At 33.2% G+C, this 23,331-nt stretch overlaps 2 protein-coding genes and 1 pseudogene across 2 annotated transcripts; all 3 read left to right on the forward strand.

Moving 5' to 3' along the window:
• Nucleotides 1-23,331, forward strand: part of LOC128174582 (uncharacterized) — a 130,935-nt pseudogene that overhangs the window by 20,591 nt on the left and 87,013 nt on the right.
• LOC128173327 (perlucin-like protein) lies at nucleotides 12,883-14,217 on the forward strand. The gene is made up of 4 exons (XM_052839028.1): nucleotides 12,883-13,011; nucleotides 13,340-13,425; nucleotides 13,559-13,646; nucleotides 14,000-14,217. The coding sequence occupies exons 1-4, from the start codon at nucleotides 12,951-12,953 to the stop codon at nucleotides 14,215-14,217; spliced, it is 453 nt and encodes a 150-aa protein (XP_052694988.1). The 5' UTR covers nucleotides 12,883-12,950.
• On the forward strand, nucleotides 20,151-23,195 carry LOC128173294 (uncharacterized). Its single transcript, XM_052839010.1, has 2 exons — nucleotides 20,151-21,406; nucleotides 23,059-23,195. Exon 1 carries the CDS (start codon nucleotides 20,271-20,273, stop codon nucleotides 21,396-21,398), a length of 1,128 nt encoding a protein of 375 aa, XP_052694970.1. The 5' UTR covers nucleotides 20,151-20,270; the 3' UTR covers nucleotides 21,399-21,406; nucleotides 23,059-23,195.

A 23,331-nucleotide genomic window follows, 5' to 3' on the forward strand; every position in this document is an offset into this window, starting at 1 on the left:
CATTTCAACATTAAAATGTAAAAACAAAAGGCACTGTTTACATAGTAAGGAACTATGAGCTCTGTAACTCGCTTATAACTCAACGAATGACACTCAGAGTTTGGTTGCATATTAAAAATGCCTTACTTACGCATTGTAAACATTAAAATAAGAAAAAATGATTTTTGACCAAAATCGTGACCATGTCCCTTTAAGAGCATATATATATTCTCCAGTTAGCCCATTTAGGCTGATACTTTTCTTAAATAGGGCTTTTTGGTAAATGGCGTGCAGTGACCTTAAGCCATGACAATTAAAGGTTATAGCAGATCTCTTCATAATCAGTTTTAGACCATAGATTATTTCCCATTTGATTAATTTGCTCAGTTTGAATAAAAACGACATTAAATGGGATTGAATTTGAAGTTCTATGCCAGCTGGAAAATGTCTAAGTCATAGGTCAAGGTCAAAGCGAAATTCTCTGAAATTATTTTCACGTTCGGGGCACTCTACACACAAATGCCCAAAAAGTGCTCAGAATGTGTATCAAGATTTCGCAAGAAATTGAAATAATTTTAACAAACGCTTTTTTCATCAAATAAAGATTGAAATATTTTTATAGACATCACGTGGCTGATAATAACCGGGAAAATTGTTGTAGATGATGCAGGGTGGAAGTTTGGAAAAAGAAGGAAATAGCTAAAACTCGTTCTTAACATTTTACAACTTAAAAAAATGTTTATTGTGTGTCATTTCCGTATGCAATAAAACCCAAACAAACAAAAACTACAAACACATCAGCCTAAAGGAAAAAATGATAAGGCCGTCGATTAATTTGATTAAATTCATTACCAATTCAGACGCTATCAGCAGCCATGATGACACGATTTGGCCCTGTAGGTCATTGATATTATAATTGTCTTTACCGTGCCCATTTTTCGAAACGTTCTCGTCATGGTAATGACAATGTGTGACGGTTGTGACAATTAAATGATTTTCAGTTCATTTATATAAACATATTTAATCATTTTATGTAGTAATTCACAAATTTTCTGAATATTATAGTAATTTAAATAAAAAAATATAATATCTATTTTACTTATATAACATTTTATGTGTATTTTTATGTTGTGTCAAATTAAACTTGAAGAAACTATAATTTATAATGATTTCAATGATTTCATTAAAACTGAAAAATTAACAGTATTATCAGAGAAAACACTAGTTGACCTTTTACGCAATCGCCCAAGCGATCAACATCGTCATATTTTGGCAGGTCTTGTGGCAGATGCGTTTGATAAGCGGGTACATGCAAAGGAGTTTCCAATTTTACAAAACCTTCAGATGGCATGTGATCGTCAGTTTAAAGTGTCGGATGTCATTGCAAAGTGCCATTCTGGAAAAAAAGGTTTTATACCTTCAAGTTTGACCTTCGAATTAAGCCATACAGAGCACGCCTGATAGTGACTGCCTGGCGATTCTTCACAATATGGAGATTCTGAGAGAAAAAAAAACATGATGAATGCAAATGATGTGGCAGTTGACGTCGAGGATAAGATCCCAGAGGATGAGAACTCATCGTGAGAGGGTTATACTTCTTACGAGTACGTTTTCTTTAAAAGTCACATCTTAAATTTTAAACCATAAAATAACAGCTTTCAATTTACTTTTTTACGTATTTTATACATTCTAGAAAAGTAAGTTGATTACCTACTTGGGTACTGAGTATTTAACTGACTAAAAATAACATCAATCAAGCTAAAATAATCATAAAAATAACATTTACAAATTGCAATCAGATAAACAAACCTTATAGAGATTTGCCATTTAATAATCATTTAAATGTAAGTGCATTGAAATCAGGCGAGAAAGTTTCTTGCAGCGATTCAAATAATTGATTTCATTAAACAAACATTAGTATGAATCATCTCAATTTCTTTAAATAATATCACTTTGCACACGTTTAAAAAAGGAACACTAATTCTACATGTATACCTCTAAGTACAACTTACATATAATTCTTATTTTATCAGAAATTACAAATAATAAACCATACTAATATGAACCTGAATACTTGAATAATGTTTTAAGTACAATGTATCACAATCAAATTCATGTAAAAGAACATTTTGATTGAACATTCTTTAAAAATGCACTCATCAAATAAGAACAACAAAGACTCGACAAAGCTCATCTCGTCCCTGAGATACATGAGATAAACCAGGAAAGAATCTACTGTAGAGTCCAGGGCACGGGCGAAGTAATTTCTAACCCCTTAAGTTACATTTCCACAAGTTTTGAAGAGGGATGTGCGGACATCTTGAACATTTGAGAATAAGAATGTTAACATTTATTGAATTAGTTTGTTTCTGCCAGAAACTGGCCACAAATGTTGCCAAAAGATTAAAAAACAGTAAATATCAAGTGCTTCATTTCATTTTTAAAATTTTGATCATAGACCTCTGAAAAGGTTTATGCCTGCAGAATGAGGTTAATATACTCCGTTTAATGCTATACATGTTTTAGTATTATCATCATTTAATTGTTTTGTTTAATTGATTTAAAAATGGGTAGGAATTTGAAAACTGATAGAGATAATTCTGGCTGGAATATTTAGAAAAATTGTGAATGAAAACTTAATGCTTTGTGCCTGTTTAGTGTCACTGCCATTTATAAACTGTATTTGATTTTTAAAAGAGTTCAGCAATTTTTATTATTTTCACAATTAAGAAAGTATTATTGACCTACTTGTTTAAAAGTGAAAAATAGCACTATAATGATAGATCTTAACACACAATAGATGATTTTTCATTATCATCGGTGGATTGTTTTTTAATCTGAGTAAATTTATACCTTAAGAAAACCTCAGTCTAAAAGGCAGACGCCTAGAAGGATGCGATGAATCTATTGAATGCGGAAATTTTTGGAATCATGCCTATCGAAATATGATATCGCAAAGTTAAAAACTATATTTAGAGGATGCTTCATACAAATAATAGTATAGTTTCTTACTGGATAACATGCTAGTCATTATACGAACGTGTTTTAACAATTTCATTATAAACAAAGAGAAACAACTTCAATAGCCAATTCACAAAGGGAAAACCCTAGACTATAAATAGAAATACATATATCGCTTTTTGGACAACCAACTCAAATAATTAATAAATTCATCAGTGTTCATGCCATTCATATTTACATTATCTCATCAGTGTGATAAATTACATAAGATTTGTTTGTAATTTGCCTAACTATATACATTTTTTTAATAAAGAACTTGGTTCACTAACTAATAAAATTGTTCAATCCATACTTAAAGAATGTTCCCACGGATACCTTTCTTCAAAAATTTAAATTTTTCAGTTATATTAACCGTGCACTTAGTTACCTCATCCCATTTTTCTGTTCAGTTTAAAAAACCCTTTACGCAGCAGTGATCCCCATTAATCGGTCAAATCCGTATTTTATTGCATATAACCCTGGTATACATCGATGAATCCATCCGTTTCTAACATATTAAGAGATGGCATTATTGACACATGTTAAACCCGTTTTACACAACAGTGAGTCCCATCATCGAGACATCTGTCCTTTTTAACACTAAGGTTTTCTATGAATAATCATTAATGAAAACAAAACAGGAAAGAATTTTTTTCTTCAAAATTTTGAAATCGAATATTAGTTGTCACAATGAACATATCTCTTGTAATCTGAAAAAAAATATTGAAAAATTAAATCAGAATATTAGTACAATGAAAATACCAAATGAAATAAAATCAGAATAATCATTTTCAGCGGGGGTCCGGTATGTAAACAAAATACAAATATAACGACTTGTTGCTATAGCAAAAAAGGGTCTCTTGAAAATGGATGTAATTTATACTGAAAAGGAATTCAAAAGATATTATTTCTAAGTTGAACAAAACAAAAAGACTAAAAGTCAATTATTGAGAACTTTCTTTGACGACCGGAAGTAACGCCGGATCATTTAGAACATAGTAAACATATCTACATACGTTGTTTTGTCTTTCCACAAAGTTTGGATGTTCAAGTTTTTGTTAGTTATAATATCTCGTTGAGAAAACGATTTTGTCTCAAAACCGGAAACGGACAAACGGGAGTCATTAAAGAAATTAAAAGTAGATATTTTTAGTACCTACGGTAACTTTTCATTACACCAAGTTAAATGCTCATAAAAATCTAAAGTTAAATCAAAGTACTGAAGGTACTGAAAAGCGCTTAGTTTTAAAAATATATCGATTGATATGAAAATACACGTAAAGAAGCATATTGTTCGTTAATGAGAAAAATGCACTTACTCAGAATTCAGAAATGATGTAGAATTTGGATATGTCTCAGTTATAGAATGCATAATTTTTTTAATGATAAATGCATGCTGTCGTGTTACATGAAAACAAAATGCTGATGACTTTTTAAAAAGAAATAATAAAAGCATTTTGCAATAAATGTCGGTATATCTTTATTTTCGAAGCATAGAATGATTTATCCATTTGACTGTAAAGTCAAAATTTACAATTTACAGTATAACAATCTGCTTTAAAGCATGTTGAAAAAATGCCTTATTTTAATTTTTATTTAGCAATTTCTGGAAATCGAGATCATTTGTAGTAATTTTGTAATGATATTGCTTGTTAGTTTTAAACAGATTTCGCAACTGTTTAGCGGAGCTGCAGAGTGCATGCTTCTTGTGAAGAAAATTAAGTAAAATAAGATTTTCGCCAATAACAACGATAAAATGATGATTAATATATATTTATGTTTAAATTACTTGCTATTTGTCATCATTTCTGTGTTTTTACACTTGACGACTTCCAAACCAAATAATGAAAAAAAAATTAATGAACCATTAAAAAAGTGGCAAAATACGATACCACCAATATTATCGCAAAATAAAAAGCCAAAAAGTTATGACAAAAGTAATATAATACATGTACTAACTGCATTACAGATCTGCCTTGCAGGGAATGCTACTTATTCTTCAAAATATCAAATTTGGTATTTGAACAATATTTCCAGCCTTGTTTTACAATACACCATGCAAAGACCCCTATTAATGTATTAACATTACCTGATGTTAGAATATCAAAATGGAGTCGCTTCTTTTCATTTAAGCATCAACAAGACGGTCTCTTCTGAGGTACATTTTAGGGTATACCATTGAATTTGATGAAGTCTAGCTCACATCTCATCAGACGTAAAAAGTATCGTGTTTTTAACAAGTTTTATTAAAAGGATGTTGTCATGGACGCCTATGCAAATGTCACAACAGTATTTCACCGTACTAGGTTCACGTCAAAACCTAGCTGAGGCAAAACCATTCCCGAATTCTTCTTCGAATTTGGGCCGTTTCCGCCTGCGACAGTGGCTACCTTTTTATGGATGAAAAAAAAAATGTGTAAGATGTCTGACTATTCACGTTTTGTAATAATGCGAGCTAGGTCATTTTTGGTGATGTTTGTTGTTTTTTATGGGAAAAGGGGTGATAAGTTCTTGGCTTGTGGTCTTGTGCTTTTCAAGCACACGTGTAACTTCGACGTTAAAAACTCTTGTGCCTTGCTTGTGTTTTTGATACTAAATTGGAGAAGAAGTGTTGTTTTAAAAAATATCAAAAGGATTTTCGCAGAAGTTTGTTTTGAATTCATAACTTGTATCTAAAGATGCACATTCATGGTAGGGATATATAGTAAACTTTAATACGGTAGTGACACCTGCAATACAAATAAGGTCTGCCCGAAAGGCCCGAGAAGTTGCCATTGGATGGAAGAACTGTTTTCACTAGCGTAACAGAGGTCGTATTCAAGAAAACCCGTAGCCATGTAATAGGGTACGGGTTCTTTTAGAAAAATTGAACTCATATAGAAAACGTTTAGTATATTTTCGACGTTATCAAGCAATATTAAATTGGCAAGAAGTTTCATTTCATATGTACCAATATAATGGGTACAGTTATTAAATAATTCGCGAATTCATTTAAATGTCTAAAAGTTATATTTAATTCACAGCAATGTTGAATCTTACACATCACTTTCAATTTTTACTGTTACTAAGTGTTTTTATTACAGCGTAATTTGTCCATACTGCACATAAAATAAATCATTAATATAATCATATTTGCAAATTAAACGAGGTTAGCTGGTATCACTTTATAAAGATTATTACATATATTTACTGAAGTATTTTAAGTAACTCGACAGTTATATTTTTTTCATTAATAATAATCAAATCATTGGGTTTGGATAATTATAAAATTACATATCAATGCAAATTGAAAGAAAAATATTTCTGAAATATTGCATTCAGGAAACGAAGCCTAAAATAATGTTTATAAAAAGCACCACAAATTATCGTGGAAAGGGCCCGGTGTTAATCGAAAAATTTTGTTTATAAAAATTCTGCATTTTTATATAAAACACGGTGTTCATAACTGTAACATATTACATTTAAAAACCATCAAAAGCTATTGATATTCTAGAATTATTCCAATTATTACTAAACACCTAAAACACAACTTAATGCATATAACATCCATTTTTTTCTCGAAATAAATCATCATGATATGGCTTTTGGAGCACCCGTATCTGATATATAATAATGACATTTAAATGAAACTTTTTGGTAATTTAATACTGGTAGAACAAATGCATCTGCATGCAGGATAACTTGAAGATAATTAAGTTCCCCCAATTGCATAGTTATGATTTTTCCAGAGTACGACTTCTCCATGATATGATTTCTCAAGCATCCGCCAGTAGGTGGCGATATATAGGAAACGCGAAAACGAAAGTGGAAGTAGATTTAGAAATCTGGCGACAAAAAAGCGCTGCAGCTATGTTAAGCGCTTTAAAATATAACTTTTATAGCATGAACGCTGGGAACCGGAGGTGACGTACGACCAAATGAAACCCGTTAAACACATGTTCAATCAAATGTTCATTATCTATATAAGTGTTGTGTCTTGATCTCTCACAGTTTCTGAGATCTTGTGGGAGCCTTGTTTTTAAAAAAGAAGGTTACCTTAGATATTTCAGATGTCTCACCAGAAGTAGAACTTTTTTTTACCATGTGTAGATGACCTTTCGTATTTCTATAGCTCAAATGTTATTTCCATGTTAAATAACGAAGATATTTTCAAAAAAATCTAAATTGTGTGCAAGTCCTGTGACGGGTTACGCCAGATAAAAAAAATAGTGTTAACACATGTACATACATAGGTCTAACATCCCACAAAGTTTAGTTGTTCAAAGCCTTACCGTTTTAATTAACATGTATTTATTTTTTTTAAGTTGAATTCTTCTGAACAATTAAGAACATTTGCAATAGTTGAATTCCTCTAAACAATTAAGAACATTTACAATGTATATCTTAATTTAAAGGATAGAAATTCGGAGGTAATGAAAAAATGGATTTACATCATAACTTCAATTGTTAATTTACTACAGATCTCTGGGCATTGCAAATGCATGTACATTTATTTATTGTATATTTAATATATATTGTTTTATACTGGCATTAGGATTTGCACCATCTTGTTTAAGAAACTGCTGTAAACATATCATGTGATATATAGAAGAAATTTGAAACTGGTTGAAATACTTCATTTTTGGGAGTTGATTTTAATCAACTCTCCTATGCAGTTACTATGGCAAACCGAAACTGAAACAGTGTTTGGACCTAAACACAAATCATCACCGCTGACAAGAGTTAGTTCTTGAAAATAATCGATAAGTTTGATTTAATGCACGCTGAAGCATTTTTTTAAAGGAAACGTATTTACAAATACCTAAGAAAAAGTCAGATTTTAAAAGGGCATGGTCACAATTTTGGTCAAAAATTATTTTTCCGATTTTAACATTTACAATGTTCAGAAAGGCATTTTTAATAGGCAACCGAAATTTGAGTCTCATTTGTTGAGTTATAAGCGAGTTACAGAGCTTGAAATTATTCGCTATGTAAACAAAGCGTTTGTTTACATTTTGAACGTTGAAGTAAAAATTTCAGTTTTAAACCTAAAACGAATGTGTCAACCGTTAAGAACTGTATATATATGCTTAAAATAAATAAAAAGATAGACAAATACGCTGGAAAAAGATTGTTTACTGGTATATGGAACCTATGTAAATAAAAACAGGGCACGAGCCTTCTTTACATAACAAAGAATTGTGAGCCCTGTATCTTGCTTATAACTCTACTAATGACTCTCAAATTTAATTTGATCATTAGAAATGCATTTGAAAGCACTGTAAATAATAAAAACATAAAAATAAAATTTGACCAAAATCGTGACTACGAACAATTTAGAAGTTTTATTGCAGTCGTATGTATTCCTACGCCATAGTTCAATATAGTCTCGTCCAACCATCGGCTGTCTCCGTTCATCTTCTACAAGCAGAGAGTCAGTCTATATTTAGAGGTCACATCATCAAGCTATCACGTGACCTGGTATCTCTTACTTGTCGGAGATTAACAGAGACAGCGGAGCATCTGGTTGACGAGACTAGAGTGTATTATTGGTTGGATCCATACACTTTTTGAAATATTTCGAATACCGATAGATAGTTTGATGAAATCAATTATATTTTTAAATATTACAAAACATGATTCAGAAGAGGTTTTCTCGTATTTCTTGTCGAAAGTCCGAGGATCCATATTATAAAAATGTGCGTAATTCAAATAGAGATTATAAACTACTTGCCAAGCAAAATAACATATCGTTGATTTTAAGATAAATAATCATCGATAAAATCAACTCCCGTCAGTACGTCAGTACTTTGATTTAAATTTCAGACTTCTCAGAAACGAAATGTATGCATTTTAAAATGGTTGAAAAGTTCACTGATTAATTTGATATTTCCCCAGATGTGTACTTTTCAGGTCAGTAACATTTTCAGTGAAACTGATTGACACTATCTCTTAAACACATTGTAAAACATGCATGTAATGAATTGGTGCATACAGCAAAGTGATTTTAATTCCTCTTGAGTTTAAAATACATGTATATTGTAAACTGAATGGATATAATGAATCACGCCTGTAACAAAGCAAAAAAGACAAAAAAAACCTCTATTTGGATGTATTTATATTTAAATATATCTTAGAGTGTTTTAATACTATTAATTAATTCATAAAATCTGTAAGGATTACATCCCTTACTTTTCAACATCAGTGTACTATATATAGAATAAGGAAAACGAAAACTGTCTTAAAATCATTTAATCTTGTCTGATCCTAAAATAATTGCAGATGCACGCCTTCAGATGAGGATCAACATATGTTCAAATTTTCAGACTGTTCCATGCAGTAGAAAAAAGTCTATAGGGGGGGGGGGGGGACAAAGTTGCGTCTTCAGACAGACGGATTACGTGAAACCAATATACCCCCCCCCCCCCCTAAACTTCGTTTGCGGGGGTATAATTATTTTGTTTATGATTATTTAATTTTATATGCTAAAAAATCAAAGGACTAAGTGCGGTTTTATGCAATTTTTGCCCCCCAAAATCAAAGTTTTAGAAAGAGTTTTAAAATAAGATGAAAAATAGTTAAAATCATATTGGAAATAAAGGTGTAAAAGGTTATCACCACAGTGACGTCATAACGTAGAAATGACGTCACGAATATTGCATTATTTTGATAAATTGATGTTTTGTAGCAAAATACGGGTGTTTTCCGATGGTTTTACGACTGGGAAACATCGAGCGCAGGTTCGCTCAAATACCATATTTTAGTATAATATATATAACTATCTGAAGAAAAACATATGTTAAAATTGCACTTGAGCAGACCTGCGCTCTATACTTCCGAATGCAAAATATAGAGCAAAAATGAGAATATCTTCATTTGTTTGCAACTTTGCGGGAATTAGGTCATTTAGATGACGTCATAGATAAAAAGCGAGTGAGCAATAATGACTAAAATCAAGATTAAAGTTATAGGCATCCTCTTTACAATGATTTGTGAAGATTTCATTCTTATACGATACTATTTAAAAATTGGTCGAAATCGGGGGCAGATATTTGACTGCACATAGTCCTTTGTTCTTTTACTATTGCTATGCCCTAACCCAATTTTTCACTATTTTGACAGATGACACAAAATCCAGCCAGAATTCACCCCTCATTCTCTGGAAAGCCCAGCGCCTTGACGGCTGGTAGAATAAGCTTAAATTAGAGTTAAGCTTTGCTAATTCATAATAAACGAAAAATCCTCAAAATATTCCGGAAATCACCTGGATTTTTTGGATTTTACAATCTTGCGCTTGCGCAATATATTCACGCTGACGGGATTTATAGTTTATGTTTTCACAATATTACATCTGCATGAATAAACTCAGAAATGATACATGTAATACAAATACGGGAAAATTTTCATTGGACTTTTGCTATATATTATGTTCATATATATTAATGATTTCTTATGAGAGAAAGTATAAAATAACAAATATACATTTTAACTAAGTACTAACTTTTGTCTTCGTGATGACAAAAAATATTTGTTAACATGCAAAAAAGTTATATTTGTTAGGAGAGTGAAGATAAAATATGTTTTATCGTAAAAGTAAATAACGTCCTACGGACCCAGTTTTACGAAGAAAATACATGTACGTTGGTGAAAAGGTGTTGATTTCTTCCATTCTATGGATTGAAATTTTTAGTTGAAAGGTATTTGCTGTCTCAAAAAGGTTTCTTGTGGTGAATTTGACTGTTAATTTGAAGGCAACTTCATTAACTTTTTCCAAAATCGTTCCAGAGCGATTCTGCAATTTTCTGCGACATTACGGGTATAAGGGAGGAATTCTAACTGTTGTGAGTGCCTTTCCCGAGACACAGTTAGATTAATCAAACTAAGGAAAGTAGTGAAATTAATAGCATAATTGTACGCTTATAGCTTTGTTAAGTAAATGTCAATTATAAGGTGTGTCGATGTTCTTATCAGGCATTTTTTACATATTGTTTGTCATTCTATGTTTTAGAGTGGGTATTCGGAGAAATAACTCCGATGCAATTAACGTTACTAAAGCGCGTTTTGCGCCCCTCTTTCATGGACTGAACATGTCTTTTTATAAGGAAACGTTTTTTCAGGGATTTATTACTGCGGACAAAATGTCCACAATTGTTGTTGAATTTCCTGAATACAATGAGTCCTACAGTGTTTCAGGCAACGATTGCAAAGGAGAGGGCGGAGATTTTGTGCTGGAATAAGGCTGGATAAGGGCATGCCGGAACGTGGCGGGAATTACTAAAATAAATAAAACACTGATATATTATATATGATTATGTTTCATAAATAATAAATTTCAGTCAATATTTTATAAAAATGAAGACACACACATACAATAATTATCAAATAAAGAAAAAAAAAACAAAAGGAAACGCAACAACATGCACTCAATTCTTTAATTCTATTGTAAACCTAGAACCCGATGGGCTAAGCAAAACCAATAAATCCTTGATAGGGCAACTTTTATTTTCACTTTGAGTCCAATGCAATGGCAGTGACATCAGTAATCAAATTTTTTCTTATCTTCTCCATCACACCCAATCCATCTTGCCCGAGACGCAAGTTCCTCCTCTCCACAAACTCTGCATTTCGAACACTCCATAACATTTGGTTGCTGTCTTGTCTGTGTTGAAACATCATGTCTTTCATCCCGAGAGAACAAAAAACTTCTCAACAATAAATATGATCTTTAATATAGTATCCTGGGTAAACAAACGACCAAAAAACAACAACCAACTGCTTCAAAAAACAGAACATAAAAAAAACACATTGGTATTGAAACAAAGATGACGATAGTGCAAATAAAAACACAAAATAATAAAATAAAATATATCCTCCATGGTTGGAAATCAAATCTACTATTCTAATTTTACGTCACCTGAGTAAACCTATTGCTATCCGTTTTTGTCCGTCGTCGTGCGTTAACAATTTATATGTCATTTCCTCCTGTCGAAGGTAAACGTCAACCGAATGCACCTCAACGACTACACCAAAGACGGTCAAAATGGTGATGAAATAAAACAAAAGGTGAATAATAAACCTCAATTGATATTAATTTATAAAATGTTTTATTTCAAGAAATATTGCTTTAATTATTAGTGTATCGGTAAAGGATTTGGAAGTACACGTTGTTACGTATCCCCTACATGAAGCAATATTAAAGAACTTGTTCGAATGTTGATAAAAGTGTTTTCGCATACAGGTTTCTATATGAAGCCACACGACGTCAAATTCAAATTGTTCACAAAACTTCAAAACATTATTTATCATCTCAAACTATAAAAGTTCTTCACACTGATCGGTATGTGACAACGTATCTAAGTGTGATAGGCGGAAGACTTAAAACAGTATCACCCGGCTGAAAGGGTGTTCGAATCATATCGAGGTTTTTTTTTTTTTAAATTCTGCGCATTTCCTTCCTTTTAGGTAAAACATTGTTTAAAAAAAATTATGCATAGATATAGAGACTCTCCAGATAACGGCAAAAAATACAAATGTTTATAAAATGTTTATGGTCTCCATTCGGGAGAATTTTTAAGGCATATTACGTGACTGTCAATTCAGGGGACCGCAATAAGTAGCATTTAGCCACCGTGTCATTTAATATCAAAATTTATATAATGATGAAATAACTTTCGCTTAATATTTTGTTATAATTGATCCTTGTCTAGTTTGAAAATAATATTTCTACTTTGATATTTGCAAAACGATATCCCCGTATTAACCGCGGGTCTGCAGAAGGTATAGTAATATAACCCAAACACGTGTTTCTATGGTACTCAATTGGTAATATAAAACCAAGCTGTTAATCCAGACACGCGACATATATATATATATATATATATATATATATATATATATATATATATATATATATATATATATATATATAACCTACAGGACTTGTCTTAGCGCGATCAATGATTGAAATTCACAAAGTGTGACAGATCTACAGAATGGATATTTCACGACATTTGTTATTTGTGTTAACCATTGTCCTAGCGAAAACTACAGCAGGTATTTATTTGCTGACACGTTCTATTCAACACGTATGCAAACAATGAATCTAATGAAGTGTTTAAATTGTATAAGAGTTTTAAATGGTCTTTGAATGTGTTTATCGTAAACCTTTCTTTTTTGCTCACTAGACACTTCTACTATTAGCAAGGTCTTTAAGGAAGCACATGTAATGCATCAATGAAATGTAACGAAAATTTCTTTACGGAATTTTAAAACACGTACCATAATGCGTTCATATACTTAATATTTCAGTTTCATTTGCCTTATTTGAATGTCAGTTTTCATTACCGATATTGAACAAAATAAATATAATTTGTATTTAAAGGTAAAGTTTGTCAAAAAGGATGGGCACAATTTAAGAACAGCTGCTATTATTTTTCATCCGGGGACGCAACATTTAAAGACGCTATGGTGAGAATGAGTATTTTATTATGCATTATATATCGTTCGTTCATTAAGTAGAATGTGTACCTGCGCGACCTAATGTTTCAAAATTTTTCAACTGAAATCAAAGTAAACTAGTAGTTTATTATTTTATAAACAGATATCCTGTATCTCCATTGGTGCTGGTCTGCTGGAATTCCAAAACAAAATAGAAGAGACATGGGTGGATTTACAAATCAAACATAGAGGTAATATAAAATTTAAGGATCATATTTATTGTTGACAATCATCTGACATGCAGAAAATGTTTTTTAATATTTATTTGTATATTATATACAGGAACTATAAAAAAAAATTAAATGGCAAGTGAAATGAATAATATGTATCAAATCGTATTTTAGAGATTTATATACCTCATGGTTTGCGCTAATGAAGGGCGTTTAAAACATTACATTTCATTACATTACATATGACATAGAAAACTTCAATGCTGAATATTCGATAATTTACCCCCTCAACGGGAGAGGGCTACATTATGAATTGTATTACATGTATGGAAAACTTAAGGAAAATACAATTACCGTTCTCTGTTTAATTCCAGGTTATACTAAAGGTGTCTGGTTGGGATACAGTGACATTCAGAAGGAAGGTCGTTATGTTTCTATGTCCAATGCAGAGGAACTGGGCTACAACAACTGGCATAAAACGGAACCCAACAATGGTGGTGGCATTGAGCACTGTGCTGCTATACATGTCCAATACGTTGGCTGGGTCGATGTCCACTGTACAGCAAAATTTAATTTTGTATGCAAGAAATAAATGGCTTGATAAATGTTGTTCAGTGTTTTACAGTAAGTTATACTTTAATATTTTGGAAAGTTTTATACTCCTATAGATATAAATTTGGCAATCAATACAGGAATGTTTCACGGTAGCAAATGAATGCGTTAACTAAAAGGCAATAATGAATGTTTAATACATTTGCAAATAACGGCAACTGCGTTGCATATTTTTATTGTCATCAGATATTTTTAACGTTTAACATTTGCTCATTTCAAATAAGAAAAAATGGTGGTGACAAAAGAGTTTGAATACTGTACATATTTAACTGTTTATAAAATTAATCATGTTAAATCATTAACATTTTTAATTCACGTAACTCATGAATTTTAGAAGTTTTATTGTCACCAGGTAGCTGTGAAACGTATATGGCTTGTTTCGGTGGTAAAAAAAAGAAAGACTCGAGCTTAGTTTACATAACAATCAATTCTTACCTCTGTATTTCGCTTGTAACTTGTCTTTAACATTCAATATTTTGGTAAACAATTTGAAATGCACATATAAACCATTTTATACATAAAAAATAAACATAATTTTTGATCTAAAATCGTGTCAAAGTCCCTTTAAGGGAGGAGGTGCATAATAAACCTGAAAACGGAGAACTCTATATTAGAGAAAAAATAGCACCCAAAATGTTCAAAACCAACAGAAATGACAAATCAGGAACACTAACTGAATTAGACAACACAGTGTATATGAGAAAGACCCCACAGACAAAAATCATTCAACTGATGAGAGAAATGCACAAAGACCATCAATGGGAAACAGAGACCAATGAAATCCATACAAGATATCTCAAGAATTGGCATAACCATTCGGACATACTGAACCACATGAACATCTCCATCATGGTCAGCACGCTGTATGATACTGCCTCCTTCATCACAGATGAAGAATACAGAACCAAGTTCCCAGAACGCCCATCAGCAGATGTTCAAGCTATGGTTGAGAAGCTTTTCCTCTACGTACTTGGCCAGTAATCTAGCAGCGATATAGACCAGTTGTCATACATTACAGTCCCGAGTCCTTGAGTGTTTACCTGTTCGCCATTAAAACATACAACGATGTAGAACTACATAAAATGAAGAGAAATTCGTGTTTATTAGATATGTGTATGTAATGAACATATATTAAGCACGATTTCAATCTTCATTTCTTATAATAAATGTATCTTTTACAGGGTTTACAGGTACCACAGAATAACTCAAAGATAAGAGTTTATTTCTTTTCATTCTACCAGCTAATCCTCTTTCTCTGAGCGCGGCTGATATCATGAAAATCAAGGATTGTTGCATTCGATCTAGGGCGCGAGAAGCAGCCACATGACACAGCGGAGAATTCCAGAAGTAGCAGTTATACCGTTATATAGCTACGGAAATCGTACTTGAAAATTTATTGATCTATTTCTGCTGCTTCGTTCGAGTAAAAGTTTGGTTGTGATAGTGTAACTGGATGGACTGTGATTGAATCTTTGATATGATTTATTGTTTGTATTGCATTGTTGAAATCAGATATTTTTTGTCGTGTTCTGTGTTACAATGTGGACTGAAGGTCGGGTCTGAAAATCCAGCTGCTACTTTGTACCAAATTTGTGCGGGCATTTTGAGATAAATGCGAAACAACGGGGTTACCAACATGAACTTTTTGGATAATAATGATAAAAGATTTTACAAACACTCGATGCGAGAATGAAAGAAATATCGTCGAAAGGAATCGATCTCAAGAGAAAACAAGCAGATAATATTTCGGCTGGTGACAAATAGTTATTGTGGGAAAAAGATTTGTTAGGGGGTGCAACTTTAAATTCTTTGTTAAATACAGTTTTCTATTATAACTACAAGTTGTTCGGACTTCGCGGATTAGACGAACACCGCTCCCTCACACGTGATCAGTTTAGTTTCAAAATGCCTTAAAACGTGGAAAAGGTGGATGTATGGCAAAAACAAAGAAACAGTTTTCTGTGGAATGTGGAATCATTTTTATTCATGGGAGTCAATGTTCGTGGATAGCCAAAATGAAATTTACTTGGTAGTGTAATCGGGGTTATTATGAAAAGTATTAATCAAATGGTTGTGTTTATTTTTGTGGTGATGTTAAATCGTTGGCAACGGTTACCCATGAAATCCACAAACATTGATCTCCCCAGAACAATAATGATTCTACAGGATATCTGGCATACACCTTTGTTATCATGTAAAAACTTTTTTTAAGAAGATAGGGGTTAATCATCTCTGTTCATGTTGTCATCAAAGAGTTTTTGGTCCAAATCTATTACTTTTGGAGGCAGAGACAAGTGAAAACCCTTGGCTCGCAAGGATGAGGGTCCACTGTCCAATTAGCAAAGACTGTCGACCCTTGACGTCACATTCCGCGAAAACGTGTTATTGATTAAAAGGGGTATAACAACACAGTTGTTGACTCTGTCTCGGGCAACAGTTGATCTGTCAGACCGGCTCGCAAACTGTTGCCCGCGGCCTTAACAGCAGTGGTGTAAGTACTGAGGTCATATGTCTTAAAATGCACATTTAATAAAATTCACCAACAAAGCAGAATAAAAAAAAATAATTATTCATCTAAATGGTTCAAGAAAGTGCATAATGTGAGTTCCTTTGTATATCTTCAGGTACATTACCGTAAATCCAGGAGTTTTTTTTGTGTGTCACAAAAGTCACAAAATTTGCTAAAATTGGAAAAATGTGTAACTATTTAAAATTTGCACCAATCATTGTTTGCTATTTAAAATCTTCCTGCAGCAATCAATACGGGTAATATTTCTGTGTGTTGCATATTTTGCGATCTAAAAATGACTGCGGAAAAAGTGAAAACTGGATATACAGTATTTGCCATTTATGTGATGCTAATGATGGGCATATATGACATATCGAGGATGCAATCTCTTGTGTACATATATATTTCTACAATAAACTGTGTTTATTTTCTTTTTAGGAGTCATGCTATGGTGTATTCAAGGGTGCAGTATAAATTGATGGAGTGTGAACATTTGCAAGGGTTCAGAAATCTCAAGACTTGAGAAAGGAAGAAAGTTCCATTGGCTGTGCATTGCATCTTTTTACCACTGCGTACGAATATATACCAGCCAAAGATATTAAAACATCCTGTCCTTTTATTCATGATTGTTTCAAAGGGAAGTGCAGAGTCTCTTACTCGATCTGGATTCTGAGTGATTTTATTAGTATTGTCCAACAACTAAAATTCGTTTATATTTCACCTATAATCAGAGTTATAGGTATCTTGTGCATATTATATAATGTTAGTATATTTAAGAAATGAACTCGGTGTCTACCCAAGTTATACGAGTATAACCTGGGTTGGGGCAATTTACGAAGCGAAGCGGATTATAAAAAAAGTGTAAATTGCTCCAACCCAGGTTATACGAGTAAAACTTGGGTAGATATTGAGTTCATTACATATCATTTAATTTTCTGTAATTTGCTGTACAAATTGAGTCCGTTTTACTTTAGAAAATGATATTAATCTGTTCAAAATTCAAACGTAACGTCAAGCGGATTAGTATTTTTTTGACGTTGGTGCATTGTGACGTGCAATCCAGGTTATACAAATTTAACTAAATTTTTTTATCCAATGAAATGCCGCATTACAGAATTAAATTATAAAGATATATATATATAGACACGATCTCGTTGCGAACAACGAGTGGGTCTTCCGTCCGATTTTTTGAAAAGAATGGGTTAAACTTATCAATTTAAAGATAAAATCGTAGATCTAAGCAAAAAAAGCAAAAAAAAAAAATTGCGGCACTCGGGGCTTGAACCCGGGTCGCCTGAGCCATGTCCACGACTCTATCGACTGAGCTACTCGGACTCTCGCTTCAGAACTTTGACGCTTAATTTCTCGAGAATGCCTTGATTGATTTTTAAACATATAACATATTCAGAACTAGGAAGAGGGTCACTATAAGGTGTAAAAATTTCAAAGAAAATATTAAAAAATAAAAAAAGTCGAACATTCATTTGTTTTCAAATTTCCTTCCGATGACGACCGGAAGTAACGGCGGACATTCTCTTGACCGAGGTGCACCAGAAAAACGGTAGTTCTATCATCTCTGAAAATTTCTACTCGGACTCTCGCTTCAGAACTTTGACGCTTAATTTCTCGAGAATGCCTTGATTGATTTTTAAACATATAACATATTCAGAACTAGGAAGAGGGTCACTATAAGGTGTAAAAATTTCAAAGAAAATATTAAAAAATAAAAAAAGTCGAACATTCATTTGTTTTCAAATTTCCTTCCGATGACGACCGGAAGTAACGGCGGACATTCTCTTGACCGAGGTGCACCAGAAAAACGGTAGTTCTATCATCTCTGAAAATTTCAGCCCTCTATCTTTACTCGTTTTTGAGAAACCTGACAGACAAAATTGACTTTTTAAAATCGTAAACGCACAATAACTTCTGACCGGAAGTGTATTTTCAAAAATTAAAAATAATGTATCAGCTTTAGATAAAAACACGTTAATATTAAAAATTAGAGCGAAATCGACTCAACAATCTTCGAGAAATCGTCTGAACAAAATCGGTAAGAAAAAAAAAAGAATAACTAGAGCAAAGCTAGTTGCAAAACAACGAGTGGGTCTTCCGTTCATGTCGAGAGTAAAACTAGATGTTCCTGTAAAAGGCAGAGTTCTTAAACCAAATGCAAGAGTAACTAATTCAAAAATTTTAAAAAATGGAATAAATTTTGGTACGACTTAACAAAATGCGGATGGCTTTAAGTACGAATTCACTAAAACCTTAACCATTTTAAGAACGACTTAACAAAAAAATTCCGAATGTGTCTAAGTACGACTCAACAAAAATCGAATATTTTTGGTACGACTTATTTTCACCATGAACTTTTCGTTATTTTTTAAACCCAGAACGCTGAATAAAAATTTCCGGAAAAATAAAATGTTTAACCCCGATAAATTTTAGATATTTATATGTTGTAAATAAAGAGATTTAATCAATATTGAAAATAAGAATCAAATATAAATTCGATTGTTCTAAGACATCGATATTTGATTATATATATTATTTTTAGCCATGAAGTTTGAATTCGACTTGAATGAATATCAAAGTGAATTGAAGACTTTTGAGGAGAAGCAGCGTCCATTTTTCCCTCCCCTTGGAATGACATGTCCAGTGGAGGAGTGTCCAAACAGTACTCACTTCAGGAGATACGGCCAACTCCTTGACCACTGGATAGATATCCACAAGGAGAAGAGAAAGTTAGCCAAATGCATATCGTGCAAGAAATGTTTTAGAACAAAAGCATCAGCCAGAAAACACATAAGCGCCACTCATCGAGAGAATAATGTGGACGGTCTATTGGTAGACATCATGGTACAGAACCGTTCCTATATTTCACCTGGAGACACACCCCTTCAGAGGAAAATGACACAGACAGAGAAAAGGTCAAGAAAGAGAGAAGAGGAAAAAGAAAAGAGAAAACGATTGCTAAAGGAGTGTGAGAGAAATCCCCTGTTTGATGAAGAAAGGGCTACCAGAACAAACGCAACTGTGAATCGTGATAAAGTGATGGTGTTCGATGTAAATGGCAATGCACAACGTTTGAGGCTATTACGATGAATTGCTCATAGATTGACTTTTTATTAAGTGTTTTACATTATGTTTTGTTTTGACAAAATAAATATATTGTTTTTGTCTGAAGGGGGGAGGAATGTGATAAAACTCATCCTATACCATATGTTTATTTTATTAAAAATCATAAATTGCATAAACAATTAACTAAGCTAGGGATACATGTAATTCAATATAAGATTCAATATAAGATACTTAAATAGTAACTTCAATTCTTGTAATAAGCTATTTTACACTTACATTACGGTTCAAGTGCTATTCTCCTTCGGCATCCAGTCACGTGGTGTCATGTGAGATATGCTTGCTAGTTCCCAGATCAGTTTTGCTGCTATTCCCAGTGCGAGCGCACGTGCTTTGGTTATAATTGTTATCGTGAAATTTAATTTACGCGGAATTTTACATTGTGAAATATGACTGATTCGTTACTGCAAAGATTGGCTAAAGAATTGGAAGTTGACGAACATTTGGATATATCTACTGAGGTGGCAAATGCCCCGAGTAATCTCGGAAGTCCTCAAAAAACAAGTACTCCGATAAAGGAACAGCAATCTGTTCCGGAGTCATTAAGCGATTCGATAAAGTTTCTGATCGAATCACAACAAAGACAGTTTCAAGAATTTCAGTCTTTGGTGATTGAGGAAATCAAATCCACAAATGCGCGGATTGACACTTTTTGTGAGGAGCCCGCTTCCAAGAAAAGAAAATCATCTAACGATGATATAGAGATAGATAATCTCTCTGTAGAAGGAAACTCTTCGCAAGATAGAGAGGAAACTAAGCCAGACGGTAATATTTCAATTTTGTCTAAACTTTCAGACAAATTCACTTCTTCCGAAAAGACGGGGCCGTGTATTAATTCAGAACTATCTAAAATTCTGAAATCTATTGTTCGCGATCGGCAAACAAAAAAGGATGATGAAAAAAGAAGAACTGATCTATTGGAGAAGAATCCTCGGCCCGAAAATTGTGATTACCTCTCTACTCCGAGGGTTAATCCCGAAATTTGGAGAAAGATTTCAACGACTACGAGATCAAAGGATATTGAATTTCAGAAAACACAATCCTCTCTTCTCCGGGCTTTTGGACCTGTGGCGTATGTTCTGGAAAAACTGGTTGAAAAGGATCCAAAAGGCGAAAATGAGGAAATTTCACCGCTAATCGAAAGTCTAATGGATACCGTGGTTCTCCTTTCTATGGCTAATGATGACATGAATGAATATCGAAGGAACAACATCAAGCCTGATCTGCACACGGATTATAGATCCTTGTGTTCTAACCAGGTTCCGGTGACGGAAATGCTTTTTGGAGATAACATTGCCGATCAACTAAAATTGATTCAGGAAGCCAACAAAGTTGGAAAGAAAGTTGACAAATATCAATCGTCAACAAAGCCTTTTTTAGGATCAAGGCCTTCTTGGACAAATGGATCCAAGAAGGGAAAGACGGGGTGGGGAAAACAAACCCGAGACAACACCCAGTCATCCGTATGGAACAAGGGCAGCAGTGTGCGGACCCCTTACAAAGCAAAGAAGTTCTAGACTCGCAGGTCAGTGCACACATTGCTGGTCGTATATCAAAGTATATAAAATACTGGCAAGAATTGACATCAAATACTTATATTCTTGATATTGTTAGAGGATATAAAATTGAATTTAGTGAAATTCCATATCAGACAAGGGCTAGACCCACAGTTGCTTGTAAGCGTGATTCAGAAATAATTGAAGATCTCATTCTTTCCTTCGAGAAGAAGGGCATTATTCGCAAAGCTAACCATTGTGATGATCAATTTATATCTACGGTTTTCACGGTACCAAAATCCGACGGATCCTTTAGACTTATTTTAAATCTTAAAGATCTCAATGAATTTGTTGTGTACAAACATTTCAAAATGGAACATTTTCAGTCTGTTTTAAATATTATGACTCAGAATTGTTACATGGCTAAGATCGATTTGAAAGACGCATACTACACGGTTAATGTGCACCACGAGTTTAGAAAATTTATGAGATTTATTTGGAAGGGCAATGTTATGGAATACACATGTCTGGCAATGGGACTAAGTTCGGCACCAAGAGTTTTTACAAAATTGTTAAAGCCAGTATTTGCTTCGTTAAGATCAAAAGGATTTATCTCTGTAGTTTACATTGACGATGTGTATTTACAGGGTGCAACGTTTAAAGAATGTGCAGACAATGTGTTCTACACATGTGATCTTTTGAAAAAATTGGGATTTATCATACATGAAGAGAAGTCTATTTTTAAACCTACGCAGTCATTTGCATTTTTAGGATTTGAAATTAATTCTGTTGAAATGACAATAAGTCTGACTGATAAGAAGATAGCTACTTTGCGACAAAAGATTAAGTTTATTCAACAAAATTCGTACACAATTCGCAATATTTCAGAACTCTTGGGATTATTAACTGCTTATTCAGTGGCAATTCCTTACGGAATGTTGTTTTCTAAGACGATTGAAATTGAGAAGATTGAAGCATTGTCAAAGAGTTTTGGAAATTTTGATTCTCCTATGAAATTATCAGAGAGGGCTTATTATGATATGATGTGGTTTTATGACACTGTGTTGAACACTTGTGCTCCGATAAGACGTATTAATCCTCAAATTGAGTTATTCACGGATGCATCGTTATCCGGATGGGGCGCAGTATTACGTGATTCTAAAACTGGGGGTAATTGGACAGAATCAGAGGTTGCTTATGCCCCGAATATTAATTATTTAGAATTGTACGCAGTCTTTTTAGGACTGAAGAGTTTTTTATCAATTCTTTGTGGAAAACATATAAAGATTCATATTGACAATTCAACTGCTGTTGCTTGTATCAATCATTTCGGGTCAACAAGATCTTCAAAATGTAATGATATTACAAGAAAAATTTGGCTATTAGCTAAAGCTAACGACATATGGATTTCAGCGGCTTATTTGCCGGGTAAAGATAACATTGAGGCAGATTTTGAGAGTCGGAAAATTAGAGACGACACAGAATGGATGTTGAATTCAAATATATTTGATGCATTGTGTAAAAGATTATTTTTTCCAAGTGTTGATTTATTTGCATCTCGTATAAACACTCAGTTAAAAAACTATGTTTCGTGGAATCCTGACCCAGGATCGTTAGCTTTTGATGCATTCACAATTAATTGGCAACAGTTTTCTACCATTTATGCATTTCCTCCTTTCAGCATTATAGACAGAGTGTTACAGAAAATAAAGCAAGACAGGGCCGAAGGAATTTTAATTGTTCCGTGTTGGGAAACACAGTTATGGTTTCCGGTGCTAATGAGGATGTGTGTAGCTCCGCCCATAAAGATTCCGAACAGCTCAAAGACATTGAAGTTACCGAATCGGCTGTCTGCGATTCACTCGCTTCACAACAAACTCCACCTCCTCGCTTGTCATGTGTCCGGCAATTATACGAGGGACGCGGTTTATCAGAGGAATCAGTTTCAATCATT

Source organism: Crassostrea angulata, chromosome 2 (genome assembly GCF_025612915.1).
Source record: "Crassostrea angulata isolate pt1a10 chromosome 2, ASM2561291v2, whole genome shotgun sequence".
NCBI classification, from domain to species: domain Eukaryota; kingdom Metazoa; phylum Mollusca; class Bivalvia; order Ostreida; family Ostreidae; genus Magallana; species Magallana angulata.